Below are 20,805 nucleotides of genomic sequence, written 5' to 3'. Positions count from 1 at the left end.
AAGGAAACAAACTGTCTTTATGGAGGTGCATGGCACCAGTCATCTTTAAAATGAGATCCGTTTCCTAAAAAGCAGCACAGCTTTCCAGAAAGCAGCCTGCAGTATCCATTACATTCCAAAACAACATTCTAACTTGAAGGAGTAGGGCTGGCACTCAAAGTGAACATGCAGTGCATAGAAAAGAAAATCCTGTAATTAATGTAATGAGGGAGGGGGATTTAATTTGTGGGTGTGGCTGAAGCAGAGTTCCAGCATGTCTGAAGTCAAGCACCCTCCATTTCACCAAAACAAAGACTCACTAATTTCTGTATGCCTCGGAGCGGGTTGGACAACCCTTGAGTTGGTCCATGCCGTATACACTGGGCTGTATATTAAGATAAGGCTTCAAAGGAAAACTGATTTTAGTTTCTTGCCCTAAAAAATAAGGAAAGTCGCTTGTGTGTGCAAACCTAATTCAAAACAAAATAAAAAAATTCCTTCCAGTAGCACCTTAAAGACCAACTAAGTTAGTTCTTGGTATGAGCTTTCGTGTGCATGCACACTTCTTCAGATACACTGAAACAGAAATCACCAGACCCTTCTATATAGTGAGAAGGTGGGGAGGGGTATTACTCAGAAGGGTGGTGGGAATGGGTGATTGGCAGATAGCTGTGATGAGCCTGTTGACGACTCTTAACGACTGCAATAGGTCTTACAGGAAAAAGCTTTTTCACTATATAAAAGGGTCTGGTGACTTCTGTTTCAGTGTATCTGAAGAAGTGTGCATGCACACGAAAGCTCATACCAAGAACTAACTTAGTTGGTCTTTAAGATGCTACTGGAAGGAATTTTTTTATTTTGTTTTGACTATGGCAGACCAGCACGGCTACCTATCTGTAACTAAACCTAATTCAGTTAGTGAGATACTTGCATAGTCTAGTTTTACTATATGATAGTGCATTTGAATGGAAGGCAGTTCTACAGTACTCTCCTATAACTGATGAAAGACCAGTGCAGAAAGGACAATGTGATGTTGAGGAAGAGTTACTCAGCAGAGAAGAGGGCTGGGGAAGAAGGAGTGTGAAGTACCTCTGATCCCACCCACTGCCATTTCTGGCACAGGCTGGCACAGTACGGAAGAGCAAAACAAAGTTAATATTTATCTGGAGGCCTCCCTTCCTGCCCCTTCCTGCTGCTTGGCTGATCAATGACAGGGTAGGTTGTTGGCCATGTAAGATTAAGCAGTGGGCCAGAAGCAGCCCAGGGGGTGTATGCTGCACAATTTCTGAACAAGAAATGCAGAGTGGGGAAACATGTTTTGTGGAGACTATGCATATTGACTGGAGAATATTTGCATGTTACCCAGAGAATGTACAAAATTCAGCTGAGATATGCACATTCCTCGAGGCTATTCCATAGCTGGAAAATGTACAGAATTCAATTGATAGATACACATTTCCCAAGGCCTGCTGGAGATTATGTATACAGATGGGGAAATGTGCATGTTTCCCTCTTCATGGAAGGATTATATGCATATTCTCCATGAGGGCTGGTGAATGGGCACAGCGACTGGTTGTTGTGCACATTAACTACTCAACTTGCATTCCCCTTAACATACACACTATCTAAAATTAAGGGCGGACAGAGGATCATACAATGAAGCTCTTGTTATATAAACCTTGATATTTGTGGTTTCCTAGGTATCGAAAGGCAACACAACTCCCCTTCCTTAGTCACCTTCACTCCATCTACATAGAATTCTGTGATCCACACCTGTTGGCAACATCACACTCAGCTAGCACCTTTCTTCCACCACCCTTCCCTTGAACTCTAGAGCTCTTGCTTGGCGCTTGATAAATTATCAATGTGGCTTTGACATGAAAAGTTCTCACATAACACATGACAGGACCTCTGTGATGCCCAAGCAATTGCATGCTGCTGTCAAGATAATTTATCCTTTCCATTATGGCATGAATACATCCCTTTTGCTTTAGCGACTTGACTTATGGACCCAGAAGAGTGCTGGTAATTAAAATTATATATCACACGTACACACAGAGAGTTTGAACATTTGTCAAGAATAGAAAGCCATCTCACTTAGCTTTCATTGCTGAAACTTAAAATATATATATTGAAGAATGAGGTAAATATGAGTGAGAGAGTGAGTGGGGGGGGGGACAACTTAAACCCCACGTGAATCTAAAATAGTGTGGAAGCTTCTACTAAGGGAGTTTCTTCTTTCCTGTGCTGCCGCTGACCCATTTTGAAATCAGAGATAAAGCTATAAGGAATGTCTACAGCCTGCTTAACAGAAAAGGCTTGTTACATTCACTGATGACTGGTGGAGGAGAGGGTGGGGGATTAATTATGAAAATGGTGCTTGGATTTCAACAGGTAAGACTGGGAAGGCTCATCATTTAAAGCAGGTAGCCCATCTGTCGTAGGAAAGCAATAGGTAGCTCCGACAGACATCTGTTGGCATTGCTTAACCTCTTCATGTCCTCAGTTGAAACCAAAGCTTGCACACTTCAGTCCTCGGTGGATGGAAGCCCTGCTCTACATCCCAGTCCTGATGCAAGGGCCTCCACCAATATGGCCCCAGGCTCTGGTATTAACTGCTGCAAGATGCCTGGATGACCCTTCTTTGGTGATAGAACATCAAACATTATTCCGTCAGGCCTTTGGTGGCATTTTTTATCTTATGTCATTTGGCCAAGGGTAGGGTGTTTGTGGCAGCCTAGATATTGTTTGCACTGAAACAGATGCATTGGAGGGGGTTGGACTAGATTACCTTGGGGTTCCTTCCACCCCTGCAACTCTAGGGTTCTGTACATTGCTATGAGTTGCCTTGGGGTTTTGGTCAACAGTTTGGTCAATAAACGAAACTTACCATATCTGGTGAAGATTAAAATGTAAAATGATCAAAAGCACCAAAAAGAAGAGCATACATGGTAATGGTAATGAGACCCCTGACCATTAGGCCCAGTCATGGCCAACTCTGGGGTTGCGGCGCTCATCTCGCTTTACTGGCCGAGGGAGCCGGCGTACAGCTTCCGGGTCATGTGGCCAGCATGACTAAGCCGCTTCTGGCAAACCAGAGCAGCACACGGAAACGCCGTTTACCTTCCCGCCGGAGTGGTACCTATTTATCTACTTGCACTTTGACGTGCTTTCGAGCTGCTGGGTTGGCAGGAGCAGGGACCGAGCAATGGGAGCTCACCCCGTTGCAGGGATTTGAACCGCTGACCTTCTGATCGGCAAGCCCTAGGCTCTGTGGTTTAACCCACAGCGCCACCCGCATCCCTTAAGAGCATACATAGTAAGGGTGAAAGGGAGAGTTTTTATGTATTAAAAACCTTTTCTGTATTACATTGTTAGGGGAAGTACATTATGTGCAAAGGAAAAAGATATTTTCTCTGGGGATCGCCTGATTGCGGAATGCTTTTCAGAGGAAGATATGCCTGGCATTGGCCCTGTATTCTTTTCAGCACCAGGTTAAATGTTTATATTTGCTTAGGCATTTTGTATTACCTTATCTTTCCCACGTGACCCGGAAGTGTCTGCGGACAGCGCTGGCTCCCGGCCTCTAGAGTGAGATGAGCACACAACCCTAGAGTCTGTCAAGACTGGCCCGTACGGGCAGGGGTACCTTTACCTTATCTTTAGCTGGTTGAATGGTTTTGATTTCACTGTACCATTGGTTTGTGTTATAATGTTTTTTTGTAACTTTAAATTTCTTTGTATATTGACCTTTGCACTTTTATGGAAGAGTGGTTTCTAAAGTTTTTAAATAAATTATTATTACTATTTTAATTAAGCTCCTTCATTTCCACAACATACGTAAAAACCCCAAGAACACTTGGTGGCCTGCCCACTTGCTTTTTGCTTCGTATCTGCCTACCAAGGTTTTCCATCGAGACACACTTGGAATCTTTTCTGTCTACTCCGACCTTCAGTGGGGTCATCCAAATATAGAACAAATGTTCTCTTGTTGATGGACAGTAACTGGAAATAGGAAGACGTTCTGCTTTGCTCAAGCAACATGGCACCTCAGTCCCACCATCTGAACTACCAACATTACCCAGCAATGGACAAACTGGGTCTTTCTCCCTCCCAGTGTATAGGGCAGGGAATATTTGGGAAGACACCATAGGTCCTTTCAGTTTTATCACAGAGGGTTGAAAAAAAATGAGCCCCAGGCAATGCTGGTGCCAACATATCTGGGGGATCTTGTTCAATGCTGGTGTCTACAAAACGAAAACATTTATTCAGGCCTAGGATACGAATTTGTTCCTCAGTGAGAAATATTTTAGCACAACCTAAGGAACGGCCCAGCCTGAGGTGGGGAACTTTGAGCTGATGGTGGACTCCATCTCCCATCAGCATCAGTAAGAACATTGATGGGAGTTGTAGTCCAGCAAGATCTGGAGGCACAAGTTTCCGCAATACCAGGTGCAGCCCGTGTTAACCTGCCCTGGGAAGCTTTAAGGATAAAAGCAACTCAGGGATGCCTTGAGACTGTAATCATAAAATCGTTTCATTCACAATTAAACTAACTGCAATCGTCCATAGCTAGGTAGCAACCCCAGGTTACACAAAGCTGGCCTTCTCTTGTCTTCAGTCACACTAAAAAACAAGAGTTTTGCCACAGTACTAGTACAATGTTGGCACAGCACTTGGGGATCCTCCATACTATATGAAGACAAATTCCTTTGCACAGCCTCTGCTGCGGCAAAGCATTTGCCATTCTGCAAATGGAGCCGGATCATTCTGCCTGACTTCCTTCCTGTTGTTGCATGTTATAAATAAAAATGCCTTTTCGTAAGAATGTCAGCTAGTCCCACGGCAATCAGATGAAGGATCCAGCAGCTGCCCAAGGACTCTCCCTTGTGTTGTTGTTTTCTTATCTCAGTGCTCCAAAATAGCTACCAATCTCAACATGCCAGAAAGTATCTCTGATATCATCATAACACACACACACACACACACAAATATATCGAACCAAAGCAGCCACTTTACTTTCAATAGCTCTTCCAACACACAGGGCCCAACATATGGATGCAACACTGGCTTCATGTTAAACTTGTTTAAATGACTGGAAACCAGCCTCAAGAACACAGTCGAGTCATGATGGGGTTATGTTCCAAGGGTAGCATGCCTATGTGAAAATTGTGTATTGCCAAAATGACCTTTTCATGGCTGGTTACTGTCTGGCAAGCTCCACTGGGACACCCTTTCCTGGTGTACCCACTGCCTCTCCTCACTCCTCCACCTGCAAGGGAGGAGGACGGAGAAGGGCAGAGAGAGAAAGCATGGCAGATCAAAATGGCTGGAATAGATCCTGGAATGGAGATGCAGCCAAGGGCATACAGTTGAAATTGTGTATTATTATTTTTTTAAAAACTGAATTTATATACCACCCCATACCCAGAGGTCTCAGTAAGTTTATGCACATTAAGATGTGACCTGACTATATGCCCCTGTCCCTACGGCACCCCCCTTTACCTGGAGCAAATCTCCACCCCCACCCCCTTAATGGTAGTTAAGCCATTGACTTCTGATGTTAACAGCAATGGAGCTAACCGGAGTTTCCCTTTACCCTGGATCTGAAGCCCATATCAAACATTCAGATTAATATGCTGTCAAAAAGCAAGTCACTACTTTAGTTTTTGATGCAGAAGCACACAAATCCCCAGTTGTTAATACAACAGTTTTATGACTACCAGAACCTGGGGACAAAACAACATGAGATGGTTCTTGTTCACTCCCTGCTAATGCATCTACAGTGGTACCTCGGGTTACATATGCTTCAGGTTCCATACGCTTAAGGTTACAGACTCCACTAACCCAGAAATAGTACCTCAGGTTCAGAACTTTACTTCAGGATGAGAACAGAAATTGTGCTCCGGCGGCGCGGCAGCAGCAGAAGGCCTTCAGGTTAAGAACAGACCTCCAGAACGAATTAAGTACTTAACCCGAGGTACCACTGTAGTTGGTAACTGAGGGGAAAACAAGATGCTGAGCTATACAGACTTTGGTCTGATCCAGGAGGGCTCTTCTTATGCTCTTAATCATCAAATACCACAGTTATTAAGCAACTGATGGCTCGACATACACAAATGGAATTGGCTTTCTTATTTTTTTGTCCAGTGTTATTTCCATCTCCAAAAGCCCTACACTGTGATCAGGAAAAATGATATCTCCATTTGTCAAGCTCAGAATTAGACAGCTGATCTGAAGAAAAAGGTGAGCTACATGCAACAGAGAAGGAGCTCGTTTCATTTCTTACCTCAAGCAAAGCAGCCGCAGGATCCCCCTGCAGGCTCTTTCCAAGCTTGTCAACCTCATCGAGCAGGAACACCGGATTGTTAACCCCAACAGTCTTCAAGCCATTGATGATCCTCCCAGGCATGCTGCCAACGTAGGTGCGCCTTGTGGGGAGCAAGGAATGAGGTTGAAATACGGAACAGCAAATTGGAAGCAAATTGTTTTATGTTCTCTTTCCAAAGTCACCCCAAAAATCCCAATCAGCTAATCATCAGCCTTCTGCAACCTGTTGCCCTCCTTTGTCCCCAACCATTAGCCATACTGGTTGGAGTTGATGGGAGCTGCAGTCCGTCTGGAGGGCTCTAGGTTGCAGAAGGCTGATTTAGATATTGGCTATGTTCTGATGTTTAAAATCAACCAAAGCCAAAATACAAAGAAGCTTCAGACGCACACATGCATATGGCTCCCTACACCTTTTGAACAAATAGGGAAACAAATGGCAGGAAGTCACAGTGAGCTGCCCTGTTATGTCTGGCTTGAGAAGGGTGTTGAATGGCTTCCAATGAAACCTGGAAGCCAACTTCAAACTATGGTTTCCCATTTGGGATCTTTTAGAAGCCATGAACCATATTTCCTGGTTTGGATGTGCGCCAACAGAAAAAGTGGAAGCTGTGCCTGCAGGGAGGAGCCAACAGGGGGTGTAGAAATCCAAAACAAGGGAGGGGCAGAGTTGAAAGGAGGGACGCCCCTGCTACTAGCCCCAGGTGAGCAGGCACACGGCAAGCTCTGCACCTAGTCCTTCTATTTCAAATTCATCGCTGCTAAATTAGCCAGTGTCACACAACCCTCAAGGAGTTTTACATGATACCGCGGTGCCTTTGATGTTTCTCCTCCTCCTACTGCCCAGATACTGCTCAAGGCATCTATGAATCAAAAGTTTTTAAATGGCATTCGTGGAGCATGGTTAGGGAAAGGCCCTTAATCAGCAAAACATTTTGCCTGAATATCAAGTAGCTGGAGAGAAGCTTCAGCCTCCAGCGTTGAAACCAAGGGGGCAGGGGCATGATCCCCATGACTTCTTCAGTCACCCTTCCCTCGGGCCCTGGATTCTCAGTGCTCTGCCTCCTCCCTCCTCCCACCACCTCCCTTGCCATGGTGAGTCCTGGAAAATGTCAAGCAATAAGGAAATAGGTTTCTTTCTGCACTGGCCTGGCTGTTTACAACCACACACACACCAAAAACCTTTGCTTGGAATCTTTATGTTGGTACTATTCCCAATGAAAAAATAAACTGTTCACCCACACTGCATCCAAACTCTAATATTTCTACTGTCTCTCCAAAATAAATAAAAGTATTTAATACATTTAGACAATTTAAAGGAACAAACTGTGAGCAAGTTTCTAAGCTCAAAGCAAAATCATTTAGTTTCTGCTTCTGCATGGAGGTGGGAATTCTTTGATCTGGAAAACAATAGTAATCAGAATTAGACTCAGTAGCCTGTAATGACACTCTTATTTGCAAGAGATCTCCATAAATGGATGGCATCAGCTCTCTCTCTCTCTATGCCTGTAATTATCCTAATCTTGAGGACTGGTACTACTCTAGCCATATTAAAGCACTACATAGGTGAATCAGATGTTATGACTAAACCAGGGTTTGGTTTGTAGGAATGTGCTGGGGGTTCATTCTCTCCATTTGTCTCCATACCAATTCCCTGCTCCGTTTCCTGGTTAGCGGTAAACACCATTTGCCAGGGCATCCAAACTGGGAAAAGTATGGATACAGCTATTATTTACCACCAAACCAAATCTGAAAACCCACTTCAAATTACTGTTTTCAGTTTCTGGTTTGTAGAGAAACTCTCTGTAGCTTGCTTGATTTGGACATCACGGTGAACTACAAGTAAAAAGGGTTGGGGGGGGGGACAAACGAAGCCAGCCTGAGAGTCTGCTCCAGCTGGACAGCTCCCCTCCCCATCACAGGACAAGTCTACCATCAACCACCCAGTGGGAAGGATCCTGATCACTATTCACCCATTGCTGCTGCCTATTGCAGCTTTTAAAAATAACAAATGCCTTGGAAATATCTGCATCATGAAAAGTGAGAAGGTTGGGTAGGCCTAAAGGGGATGTACAGGGGGTGGGCGGAAGACAGATGAACAGTGGGCCCATTGGCAGTCATTCACAGAACAACTTTAGCACACACAAGTTCAAAGGAATTTGCTCCCTTAAGTCAGCTCCACAAAAAATCAAAAATCAATGGGACTTCAAAGTGCTTAACATCAATAGAACTGTGTTCCTGGAAAGTCAGCAGGATGCAGTGGACACAGGGTTGGACCTTGACCAGGGAGATCTGGGTTAAAGTCCTTGCTAAACCATGGGTTACCTTGGGCCAGACACATAGGCTCTCTGTCTCTCGGTGTAAATTACTTCGCAGGATTGTTACAATGATAACCATTTAGGAAGGGGAAATAACAATTTTGTAAGAGGTCTCCTTAGAGGCAGGGTGGGATAAAAATGGATCTTCTACCTTTATACAAAGCTGATTTGTTGAATCAGAAATTTAAATAAGGAGTCTTAATATATTGGCACAGTGGACTTGATCCGTATCTTAATTAACCTATGCTGATTTCACTTTTACCCAGCCAAATAAGGAGATGCCTGACTGTGTGGCTTTCTTCCAAAGCCTCTGAATCTGCCCCCAGAGTATTTCTTTTTAAAGAAGGAAGATATATGCTAAGAATGAAGCAGAAATTCTGAAGCTGTCGCCAGTTCTATTTTCCCAAATAAGCTTGGTCTCTAACATGATGGGGCAAACTTTTCACACACAAGCACGGAACAGCTGTCCAGCGAAAGCAAAGGACAGCTGGAAAGTGTCAGTTTGGGTTCTCTATTACGAGACTAACTTTGTTTGCAGAATGGAAAACAGTAGTGAATCCTCGGAGCCCAAATGGAAGGCAGATTCACATGCACGGCAAACTCTAAGCACGTGAGCTGCCCTTACATGGCAAGTTCTGGGTGTTCCCTTCTTCCCATATCTGAATATCACATGAGATGGTACTTAAACACACACACACACACAACTTCTGTGCAACACAATGCTATAAAGAGCTCTCATTTCCTTGTTGATACTGTCGTTCACAGTGCAGATTTAGGAATAGACCTCATCAAAAATGCTAACTCAGTGAAGATCCAACCTATCTTTTACACAAAAGAGGGAGAGCAAGGAGAAAGCAAGCAGATATCATGTCTTCATTAGCGGATGAGGGAATAAACACTTTGTTTTTACTTTATTTATTTTGTTTATATCCCACCTTTTCTCCAAGAAATTTAGGGCAATGTGAATGATTTCTTCCCAGCCCCTCCATTTTATCCCCATAATAATCCTGAGAAATAATTGAAGCTGAGAGTAATTTCCCCAAGGCCACATAGTGAACTTCACAGCTGAGTACAGATTTCAACCCAGCTTTGCTTGAGAACTATCCCAACATTTCCAGGAATCTGGCTTATGCTGGTGTCAGATCACTGGTGCACTTAGCTCAGTACACGGATACACCTAGCTCAGCTCCTAAACATGTAAACTTCTCTCCAGGGTTCCAAACAGATGCTGCGGACTGAACCTGGATCATCTGCATGCAAAGCATCTCCTCTAACACTGAGCTACAAGTCCTTCCCCAAATACAACACACTGGCATGCCTCTGGCAACTCTTCTTTCACTTTTGGCAGAATCAGCTGGGTTTTCCTAGAGGCTAGCTTTGCGCAGGAGTGACACACATAACAAAAACAGGTCGAAGGGTATCAGCTGGTCTTGCTGCTTATCAAACTCGGTTCTAAAGAGGAATTCTGGTGCTGTCAGAGCACTGGGTCACAAGCCAGAGACTGCTGTGGAGATCAATGGTGCACAGTGAAGCGACAAAGTCTTCTCCTGCCATCCCCCAACAGCAGACTCAAAATTGTTTGCTGCTCTTAAAGCTGAACATTTTTTTAGGGGGGCTTAACGAAACCCAAAAGGATACATGTGGATGTGGGGAAAGAGAACTCCCAGAAAGAGCCACAAGTCCTTTGTGGAGACACAAAGGTGGAGAGCTATTTATTGCACTGTGCTCTTTTAAAACTTTGCTAGCATGTGTTCTGAAACTAGCAGGCTTCAGCTGGAAGTCCAAGCTGCCACTCTCTTCATAAAAATATGTTCCCTTCACACTTCCTAAACATTGGACAACCTCTAGTGGTTTCCACGTGAACAGCAGCATGCTGTTACCACTTTGGTAGAGCACTGTCAACAGCAGAGAGAGATACAGTAAATTGTAAGGTTTGCCTGCTCCAGCCCCACATCAATGGCCAACATGGGATGAGAACAGCATATCACCTAGATTTAGTGCTTGATATATGTAACAACAGCAAGTCAGTCCCTTAAGGGGGGGGGGACGCTTGGCCACTCCCATGTTTAGCATGCTAAGGAATATGCTGTATTTGGACGTCTAGAAACGTCAAAGTATTTTCCACAATGCCCAGATTGTGCAGGAGGCCTCCTCAAACACACACAGGAGGCTGCAATGACTAATTGTGTTGTCTGGGCTTATTGTATTCATCCAATTATAACAGGTGGTGGAAGCTGTGAAAAGAGCCTAACAAAGCTAACTTGAAGCGGAGTGATTTGCAATCACCTGGAGGATGTTCTGTCTTGGTGTCTTGATTTAGATGCAGGGAAAAAGCAGGTGGGCCAGGTCATGAAAACTGCACAAAAATGTATGCAGGACTGCCTACAGTGCCATTTTGAAAGTCTATGTGGGGAAGGACTAAGGACCTTCCATTGCTTGGTAAAATTTGCCTTTTCATGTTGCATAAACACACCATTTCCCAAGAAACTACCCACAGTAAATTCAGGAATTTGTATTCTAACAGGCCCCAGATATATAAATAAACAGGAAGAACACATTTTGATGTATGCTTTCCCAAATCATTTTCTTGAACATAAATCTCAATTTGCTAGGCAACTTTGGCAAAGCCCTAAATTTTATTTGTTCATTTGAAGTGTCCCATTCCAACAAAGTACAGAATGGCAGTTGTCACAACTTGTTGCAGACAGTCAATCACCACCTTCAAATCTCCTGCAGCAAATATGTGTTTCCTCTACTCTTTTTTGCTTGATGGTTTCTTAATGGCCCATTACCAAACACCCTGAGGGTATATTCCTCTACTACTAGCCACTACAACTTGGTCCTAAAGCTGGTTCCTGCCTAGCCTTCTTCAGGGGTCTCCATAATCCTGGAACCACAATGGTATTTATTTTTGAAATGAAAGGCAATATATAAATCATCATCATTGCCATCAACACTTTTTTTTTAAAGAAAGGGAGTTCTATAACAGGGATCAGCAAACTTTTTCAGCAGGGGGCAGGTCCACTGTCCCTCAAACCTTGCGGGGGGCCAGACTATATTTTTTTTTGGGGGGGGGAAATGAACGAATTCCTATGCTCCACAAATAACCCAGAGATGCATTTTAAATAAAAGCACACATTCTACTCATGTAAAAACACCAGGCAGGCCCCATAAATAACCCAGAGATACATTTTAAATAAAAGGACATATTCTACTCATGTAAAAACATGCTGATTCCTGGGCCGTCCATGGGGTGGATTTAGAAGGTGATTGGGCCGGATCCAGCCCCCGGGCCTTAGTTTGCCTACCCATGTTCTATAAACTGCAGGTGGAAGGGAACCATCTTAGAAGAGGCACCCCCCTTCAATGTCACCCACAAAAGGGGATGCCTCTTCGGAGAAGAGCCTCCTGCAACATATGCATGCACAAAGGAGTTTTAAACACAAAGTTATGCCCATTTCCTTTGCAGAACTGTTTTTTTAGTCACATGCATATTTAAATTGAATCAATCTGTCAAAACCCATCTGACTAGTTGGCTATCATTTGTTTGTTTCGGTGGCAGGACTCACTTCCAAGTATTTCACCCACCTTTCCATACACTCCTGAATTCAGTTCCGTCACAATCGCCAGTCACTTGTGAACACTGACTCCGGACAAGTGCATACCAAAGTCTCCCAGTGAGGGTGGGATACAATATATCAAATGAGGCGCAACTTCCAAAGATTAAATAGGATGAACAGATGCTGTTTTTGAATACTGCCTTTGTGTACCCCACAATAAATAAATAACATTATCTGCATCTATATTTACATGTAAAGAAACACCCAACCCTCCTGAGACATTTAAGATTCATTTTCAGCCTCCCAATTAAAATTTTTTCCCATTTCTACAAAAGGAAATTAACAGCACAATCCTATGTGTATCTACTCAGAAGTAAATCCAGTTGAGTTCAACAAAACTTACCTAAGGCTGCAGTCTTAAATACACCCGCTAGAGGAAAACTCCGACTGAAAACAGCGTGGCTTGCTTCTGTGAGTAAACTTGCATAAAGGTAAAGGTACCCCTGCCCGTACGGGCAAGTCGTGACCGACTCTGGGGTTGCGCACCCATCTCGCTTAAGAGGCCGGGGGCCAGCGCTGTCCGGAGACACTTCCAGGTCACGTGGCCAGCGTGACAAGCTGCATCTGGCGAGCCAGCGCAGCACACAGAAACACCGTTTACCTTCCCGCTATAAAGCGGTACCTATTTATCTACTTGCACTTAAGAGTGCTTTCGAACTGCTTTCGAAACTTGCATAGGACTGCACTATAAATTAAGACCATTTGTAGCAGAATTTAAGGGTGCTGACCGTTAATTTTTCCCCTGCTGCAGAGACTGCTCCCTGGGGGGGGGGAGAGATGTATGTAGCAAAGCAGACTTCCATAACCTGAGCCAGATGCTTTGGACTACAACTCCCATCAGCCCCAGCTAGCAGAGTGGTGCTGGCTGGGGCTCATGAAAGTTATAGTCCAAAACACCTTGAGGGTACCAGATTGGAGAAGGGGCTGTTTGTAATGCATGAGTTGCAGTGTGTCTTTCTCCATTGGGAAGACAACAATGATGTCAAGGTAATAAAAAAGGGGGGGTGGCAGAGCTGGGAACAAGCTAAAAACTCATCTACAGTTTGTAAATCACCACTTCACAAATGGAGCACTAAAGATACCTGTGTCCTCGGATATCAGACTGGTCACACACTCCGCCGAGGGCGATTCGGTGGAATTCTCGGCCCAAAGTCTTTGCCACGGATCTTCCCACACTAGTTTTTCCAACCCCAGGAGGTCCCACAAAGCAAAGGATCGGGCCCTTCAAGTTGTTCTTAAGCTGTCTGACTGCCAAATACTCCAACACCCTCTTCTTCAACTTCTCCATAGCGTAATGGTCATTGTCCAGAAGAATCCTGGCTGCACGGATATCCAGGCGATCTGTTGACCAAATGTTAATTGTGTTTAAACGCCAAGCTTAAGCGTCTCTGCTGGTCAAATAGCCACAATAACGTATAACCCTGGTAACACCACCAATATTCCTTCCCTTTGCATTTTTCAAACAATTTGTAGTAGCCATAGTCTACAGAAGCATAGAAGACTCCCTTTACCTTTTGTACTTTTGCTCCATGGCAGTTCCACCATCAGTTCCAAGTAATTTCTAGTTAAGGCATATTCTGGCATTGACTGAGGCATTTTCTTTAATCTAGAAGAAGAGATAAAACTGAAATGTGTAATTTAAGCATATTTGTTCCTAAAGATGTGTGCTCATCAGTTCTGTATTTTAAAATCCTAGCAAGTAATCTGAACATGCTAAGCTTCACTTGCAACTGTGCTGCACATGTTTAACTGTTTTTAAAGCCACAGTTACTGCATTCATCCCCTGATTCACTTTGTGTTCCCATGATTTTGCCTCTTCTCTCAAGTATAATTTATCAGCCATATGTGTGGTTCCCTCCAGATGATTTGGACTACAACATCTGTAAACCATGAACCTGGGCCACACTGGCTGGGGTGGATGGAAACTGGTGTCTGAAACAGCTGGAGGGCACTGGCTTCGGAAGGCTGGATTACGACGTATTAAAAGTGTGGTATTCAAGAATACAGAAAACATGAGAAGTCAAGTAATAGCTTTGAATATTGTAAAACAGATTTTAAAATCAGATTTTAAAACGTTACAAACTGAGAGCTTCAGAATCTAAATAAACTACCTACCTCTTAACCTCTTTTACACACACTTTTAGAGCTTGCTCAGGCATACTGGAGGTTCGAATTTTCTTTTCAAGGATAACAATATCGTTGTGGTCTTCATCCTCCTCCTCGTCTTCAGCAGTGCCTGGAAAGTGGGTGATCCTTCGAATGGGACGTATCGCTACAACCTACAAAGTTTGAAAGGCTCAACAACAGCAGGAACTTTCTCTGTGTGAGCTTGTGGCTACTGCACTAAGCAACCACTTACCCAATTCATTCATTAACTTTATTAAAAGATTTCTATACCACTTTTCATTCACAAAAATAAATATTAAAACGGTCCACACAATAATAAAATAAAACAAAAATCATCATTGGGAAAATCAGTAAAAACCATAATAATGACCTGCTAAAATTTAACTGCTAAAATTGTTGCTGTTTAAGGATGTTTTAACTGCTGGCTTAGTGATCTGATAAAAATCACATGGCTTTATATTCAGGTGTACATAAGCCACCCTAGGACCAGCTGATAAATGCCGATGGAAAATAAATAAATATTTCATAAAATACATTTAATAATACTTTTGTCTTTATCACCTACTCTAACATTATGTCAGCCTCCATACAAAAGCCTTAAAACACATTCTTTAATTATAATAATTGAGAGATTACCCTTTTGTCATCATCCTGTTTGGATTTTCTAGTTTTCTGAAGTAGTTTCAAGCCTTCAATCTGCCTAACAAGCAACGGTATGGTCATCTTGAACCGTTCCTCCAGCCCAACAGCATCTAAAATCTAACAGAAAGGCACAACATATTAGGTGTTTTTCCTCACCTACTACAGTTCCCAGACTCTCTCCCACAAAATACATTTGCTCTATCTGAAATGTGTCAGTGCCGCTGTATGGAAAAATCAACAGGTGGTTAGCTTCAAGGAACGTATCGGAATGCTTGCAAGGGGATAAAGGAGCAAGGAAGCTATGCTGTAATATGGAGATGCTGAATGAAAACCTGTCCTGACTGCTGATTCTGTTTTTTAATCTCATATGTATCTCTGAGTTTAGCCACTGCGTGTCTGCCTAGTGCAGGGCTGGGGGACCTGTGGCTCTCCAGAGGTTGCTGGACTGCTCCCATAATCCCTTCCTATTGGCTATACTGGCTGGGGCTGATGGGCATTACTAGTCCAGAGACACCTGGAGGCCCACAGGTTCCCCTGCTTTACCTGGAGATTGAACCTGGGGCCTTCCGCGTGCACTTTACATATTCGCCATTCCTAGCAGTAGGGTAGCCAGACTTCCCCTAAAGAAGCAGAAAAGCCTATAACCCATGACCCCAAAAGGAATGTGCTATACTTAATGTACAGAACAAATCCACTTTTATTTCTTTATAAACAATGCATTGCTTAACTCCAATCATCTCTAAATGGTTTACAACACAAAAATATAAATCAGTTAAAACTGTAAGATCACACTACAATTTAAAATGCCTGCTGGAATAAGAAAAAACATTCAATAGGCACTGGAAGTTCAGTAGGGAGAGAGCCTGTCTGGCCTCAGCTGGGATTTCCATAGAATTGGGCCCACAATACTAGGGAGAGGGAGTGTTTGCCAAAGACATAAGTTTAGAACGGATGTTCCATGTCAAAATGTATGAGAACAGTGTGGTTTTCAGGATGTAGGCGTATACCACTTTATCACCAAAGCTACACATTGTGATGGTTTATACATTTTTTTTATTTATGGCAAAGGACTCAAGGCATTTATTTCTGTGCCAGCATACTCTTGCTTCATCCTTTTGATAGATGGAACACTTGGAAACTGAGCAGAGTTGACTAGAACAGGAGACACTCTTTTTCTTTGTTCAGTCTGTGCAAAGGCAGCACACCCTACCTGAAGCTTCTCCTGGTTGCTGGTGCGGATGATGGAGGTTAATATATCTGGTAAAGCTTCCCTAGGCAGGTTGTCTAACAGGCGTCTCAGTTTAGCCACTGCAGGGATTGACATATCCAGCATCTCAACCAGCTTCGTCATAGAAAGAAAGAAAAAAACGTATAGTGAATTTTCAGAACAGATATCATTTTGGATAAGCTGCACAAACCTGTACCATTACACAGCTCAGAAAGGAATCTGTCTGAAACTTTCTCAATTGCAGCAGTTTACAAAACCATTTGTCTTCAGGCAAATCTCCTTCATGGATCTACCTGAACGAAGAAGGATGATTGGCATCAAGAAGTCTGTCAGCACTGCTGACTCAAGAAGAGCTTGAGGGGCTTTTTTGCTGTACAGTTTGACTGTCTTTCTGATGCAATTATCCTCAGGAGTTCATTCGCTTTGCATAACATGCACATCTATTACTCAGGGCAAGCAGTAGCTTGCAGCAAGCCCTATAGCCCTGCCAGCATGAACCACATCTTAAAACCATGTATGGAAGCCCTTAGCTTATGTGCTCCTTTGCTGAGTCCAAAAGGATCAGCAAAACAAAGAGACACAAGCCTCTGTTTCTGATTATCAGGTAAGCAAGCCCTTAGGAGTCCAAAAGGATTTCCAGCAAAGGACTAACGAGAACCTTAACAGCATGGGGGATGAGGTAAGTCGCCACATACCACACAAGGAATCAGTTGGACTGAATTTTCCTATCACTTCTTAAACAGCCACCACATGAGTCCCTCTTCCTGTTAAGGGCTTTTTTTTTGTAGAGAACTTTGCAAAAGCAAAAATGGTGCTTGTTGGGCCCACTAGAGATTTCTGAACTGGTGGTTTTGAATATCATCAAAAGCATAATTAACAAGAAGTTACTGCCCCTGCTTATTCTACTCACCAATTCAGCCTACACCCTTTGCCCATCCCCAACAGCTGACCAAGCACCCTCCTTCTATACCTCACTCACCCACCCCCCAACCAAAGTCTCTCCCCCCTTGCCACAGTTGGTGTGGTCACCTACCGGCAGCCTCATAAACATGACGACACCTTACATTTTTATGTGTATAGGAAGAAATCCAACTATAGTTGGAGAGTAGACACATACTAGACAAATACTATTCATTCTGGCTGGCAGCAGCTTTCATGGATTTCCTGCTTAGTTCTGTCCTTGCTACCTGAGACTGAAATGCTGTTAACTAGAGATACCAGGCCCCCAATGCATGTGGTCCACCAGTGAACTACAAGTCCTTCCTCTATAATCTGACGGGTGGGATACAAATAATAAAATTGTTGCTGCTGTTTATTAAATTTCTATACTATCCTTCAGCCAAGTATCACAGGGTGGTTCACAACATAAAAACATGAAATGAGAACATAATATGTACAAAGTTTTTATCTTGCCCTTCCTCCCTAAGGAACCCAGGGCGACAAACATACAAATTACAAAACAACTGAAACATCTAAAAGCAATTCTGGTACAGATGAAGACTGGGAAGCGTCTCTACCTAAAAGGCGAATTGGAAGAGTAAGGTCTTCAGCAGGAGCCAAAAAACATCAGAGACAGCATCGGTCTAATATTTAACAGGAGGGAATTCCAAAGGGCAGGCGCAGATTGTGAAAAGACAGACCTTTTGATAACATGGTATCTGCAAGAGGCTCTCTCCTGCAGAGTAAAGTAATTGATTGGGTATATAAGGGGGTGAGACAATCTTTCAGCTATCAAAATTCAACACCCAGGGCAGTTTGCTCAACAGCCAACATAGATCAGCATTTTCTACTTCCAGCCACCTAACCTGCAATGCATATTTATAGAACTGCTCTGAGAGCTCTCCCAGTTCCTCCTCGGATGTAGACTTGTTGGTGAACTGTTCCAGCCGATCCAGCTGTTCCACGTCAGCAACGGGGTAGGGCTTCTCCTTTACCAGTTGCAAAATCTGGAACCTGCAGAGGCCTGTTATCAGCAAAGTGTAATGTGGCTTTGGCCAGTTGCTGCCAACCACCTGGACTGCCAGTGCTGCCGTGCCGATCCTGGAAGCATTAAGAGGATGAGTTACTTGCTGTGACACAACAGGAAGAGTGTGCTTTGATTGGAGCAATATAGCTCCATCTCACGACTTTGTTGTTATATTGCCATTGTTTTAAAAAACTATTGTTTTAGCCACTTCGTTGTTTGCCACACTAGGATCCTTTGGCAAGACAGACAGAAGACATTTAATAAATAAAGAAAGCAGTTTTGTTGACTATAGGTGCAGCTAAGATTCATTTTTTAAAAATTGATCTATTAGACCAAGAAGTGCAACACTACCTACCACCTTCTCTTCCATCATTGTCACTTTCCTTGTGTCATGGGAATGTCCTGACCCTCGTGCCTAAAATCCTGAAGAGCTGCTGCCAGTCCGTGTAGACAATGACTGTAATATATCATTGTTCTACATGTAACAAAATGCAGCAGAATTATCTGCATGTATTAGGGCGGTGTCTTTGATTGTAAAATTACTACCGTCATGCTGCAAAGTCAGCCCAGTGATTGGCCAGGGAGTGATTCGAGCTGGTGAAAGAGCACAGTAGAGCACATGATTTGCACGCAAAAGATTCATGTTCAATCCCTGGAGTCTCCCAGTAGGGTTGGGAAACTCCCTGTGTTTGAAGCCCTGGAGAGCCACTGCCAGTCAGTGTAGGCAACACTGACCTAGATGGCCCATGGTTTGGTTCAGTACAAGGCAGCTTCCTCTTTGAACCAGCTTTGCACACAGAAGGTCCCAGTTTCAATCCTGGGCATCTGCAGGATGGGCTATGAAATACCCCCTGCTGAAACCCCAGAGAACTGCTGCCAGTCAGTGTAGGCAATACAGAGTTAGGTAAAGGTAAAGGTACCCCTGCCCGTACGGGCCAGTCTTGCCAGACTCTGGGGTTGTGCGCCCATCTCACTCAAGAGGCCAGGGGCCAGCGCTGTCCGAAGACACTTCCGGGTCACGTGGCCAGCGTGACGTCGCTGCTCTGGCGAGCCAGAGCTGCACACGGAAACGCCGTTTACCTTCCCGCTAGAAAGCGGTCCCTATTTATCTACTTGCACCCGAGGGTGCTTTCGAACTGCTAGGTTGGCAGGCGCTGGGACCGAAAGACGGGAGCGCACCCCGCCGCAGGGATTCGAACCGCCGACCTTTCAATCGGCAAGCCCTAGGCGCTGAGGCTTTTACCCACAGCGCCACCCGCTGTGTTAGATGGGGACAAATAGGCCTGACTCTGTCCAAGGCAGCTTCCTATGCTCCTATGGTGGCTCAGGGGGGGCAGCTAACAAGGCAAGTGCAGGGACGGACGACTCAACAACAACAACAACAACAACAACAACTATTATTAATTATTAATTATTATTATTATTATTATTATTATTATTATTTACTTATACCCCGCCCATATGGCTGGGTTTCCCCAGCCACATGAGGGAGAAATAGCTGTGGCAAAGAAGGGGAGGGCCGTCGGAAGAAAGAGGGCGCAGTTGCCATGGCGACGAAGACCAGGCCCCTAACAGGCAGTGATAAACAGTTCCCATGGCGACAGGGGGTGTGTCTCTGGGAGGGTGGGCAGCTATCATGACAACAACAGGGGGCGCACCGCGATAGGAGGGGAAGGTAGCCATGGCGACAGAGGGTGGGGGGGTAAGAGGCTCCCGGCGGTTGCCGTGGCGACGGGAAGGGTGGGCGGGGCTCCGACCTGTGTAGCGGGGGCAGCGCGTCGAGGTCGCTGGGCGGGTCGCTGGTGTCGGGGATGACGCCGATGATGGTGCTCTTGAGCGACGTGCCCTTCAGCAGCCGGCTCCGCACCAGCTGCATGTTCCGCGGCGAGTCCACGCTGGCGCGCATGGTGGAGCCCGGCAGCAGCACGGCCTCCGGAGTCAGCAGCAGCGGCAGCCGGCTCGGGATCTGGATGGCGCTGCCGCCCGACGACTGGGACGACGCCATGGCGAAGCGCTCGGCTCGGCGGGGGCAAAGGCCGCGTCAAGCGTTTTACAGGCCGCGCTACGGCGGCCGGCGAGGGCCAAGCGCGCACGCCGCTGCCCCCTGCAGGCTGCAGGGAGCGCTGCGCTGCGCCGTTTGTCCCCTGCTCTCTGAAAATTAAGCGAATAAAAACGATTAAGTGGGGAGAAAAATATTCAGCTTAATAGAACCACCTGGCACTGGGTACATAATTTGAAAGTTTCCTAAAAAAACAAACTTTGGTCTACAATGTTTTTTTTTTTTAAAGCACTTTCTATTAATTGTTTTGTCTTGCAATCCTGAACACACTTAACATTTGAGACTCGCATCTGAGTAAACTTGCATAGGATGGTACTGTTAAGAGAATGCTTAATCTCACCAGTGTGGTTGCATTTAAGTAATAGTAAAAACTCAAACCTCCATGTGTATTAACTAGAAACTTTGCAGCTAAGATTGATTTTCTAGGAGTCTGCCAAAAGAAGGCTAGATCAATGAAGACAAATACTCATTGCCTTTATCACAGGGCAGCTGTCATGAGGCCTGCATAGGAAAACTAGCACTAAAATGTATTGAGCCAG

The 20,805-nt window shown here is 44.5% G+C and overlaps 1 protein-coding gene and 1 long non-coding RNA gene across 3 annotated transcripts in view; both read right to left on the bottom strand.

Annotated features, from left to right (window-relative positions):
• LONP2 (lon peptidase 2, peroxisomal) overlaps window positions 1-20,805 on the bottom strand; it is a 48,895-nt gene that overhangs the window by 24,812 nt on the left and 3,278 nt on the right. The window contains exons 1-8 of one of the 2 annotated variants that reach the window (XM_081924032.1): window positions 19,965-20,236; window positions 18,047-18,281; window positions 16,224-16,355; window positions 15,008-15,130; window positions 14,360-14,523; window positions 13,756-13,850; window positions 13,327-13,585; window positions 6,269-6,410 (exon numbers count right to left, since the gene is read on the bottom strand). In XM_081924032.1, the coding sequence (XP_081780158.1) occupies window positions 6,269-6,410; window positions 13,327-13,585; window positions 13,756-13,850; window positions 14,360-14,523; window positions 15,008-15,130; window positions 16,224-16,355; window positions 18,047-18,281; window positions 19,965-20,212 (1,398 nt within the window). In that variant the 5' untranslated portion in view covers window positions 20,213-20,236. Of the gene's footprint in view, window positions 1-6,268; window positions 6,411-13,326; window positions 13,586-13,755; window positions 13,851-14,359; window positions 14,524-15,007; window positions 15,131-16,223; window positions 16,356-18,046; window positions 18,282-19,964; window positions 20,237-20,805 lie in introns of those variants that run through there. The other variant, XM_081924033.1, reaches the window with a different exon arrangement.
• LOC309377172 lies at window positions 2,993-6,254 on the bottom strand. The gene is made up of 3 exons (XR_014171462.1): window positions 5,980-6,254; window positions 3,635-5,771; window positions 2,993-3,510 (listed from the first exon to the last, which is right to left on the bottom strand). It is a non-coding gene; the product is annotated as an uncharacterized lncRNA (long non-coding RNA).

Source organism: Podarcis melisellensis, assembly GCF_964234715.1.
Source record: "Podarcis melisellensis genome assembly, chromosome: 8".
NCBI lineage: Eukaryota > Metazoa > Chordata > Lepidosauria > Squamata > Lacertidae > Podarcis > Podarcis melisellensis.
Note: the sequence above shows the minus strand (reverse complement) of the source record. Positions and strands in the feature narration are given on the sequence as shown.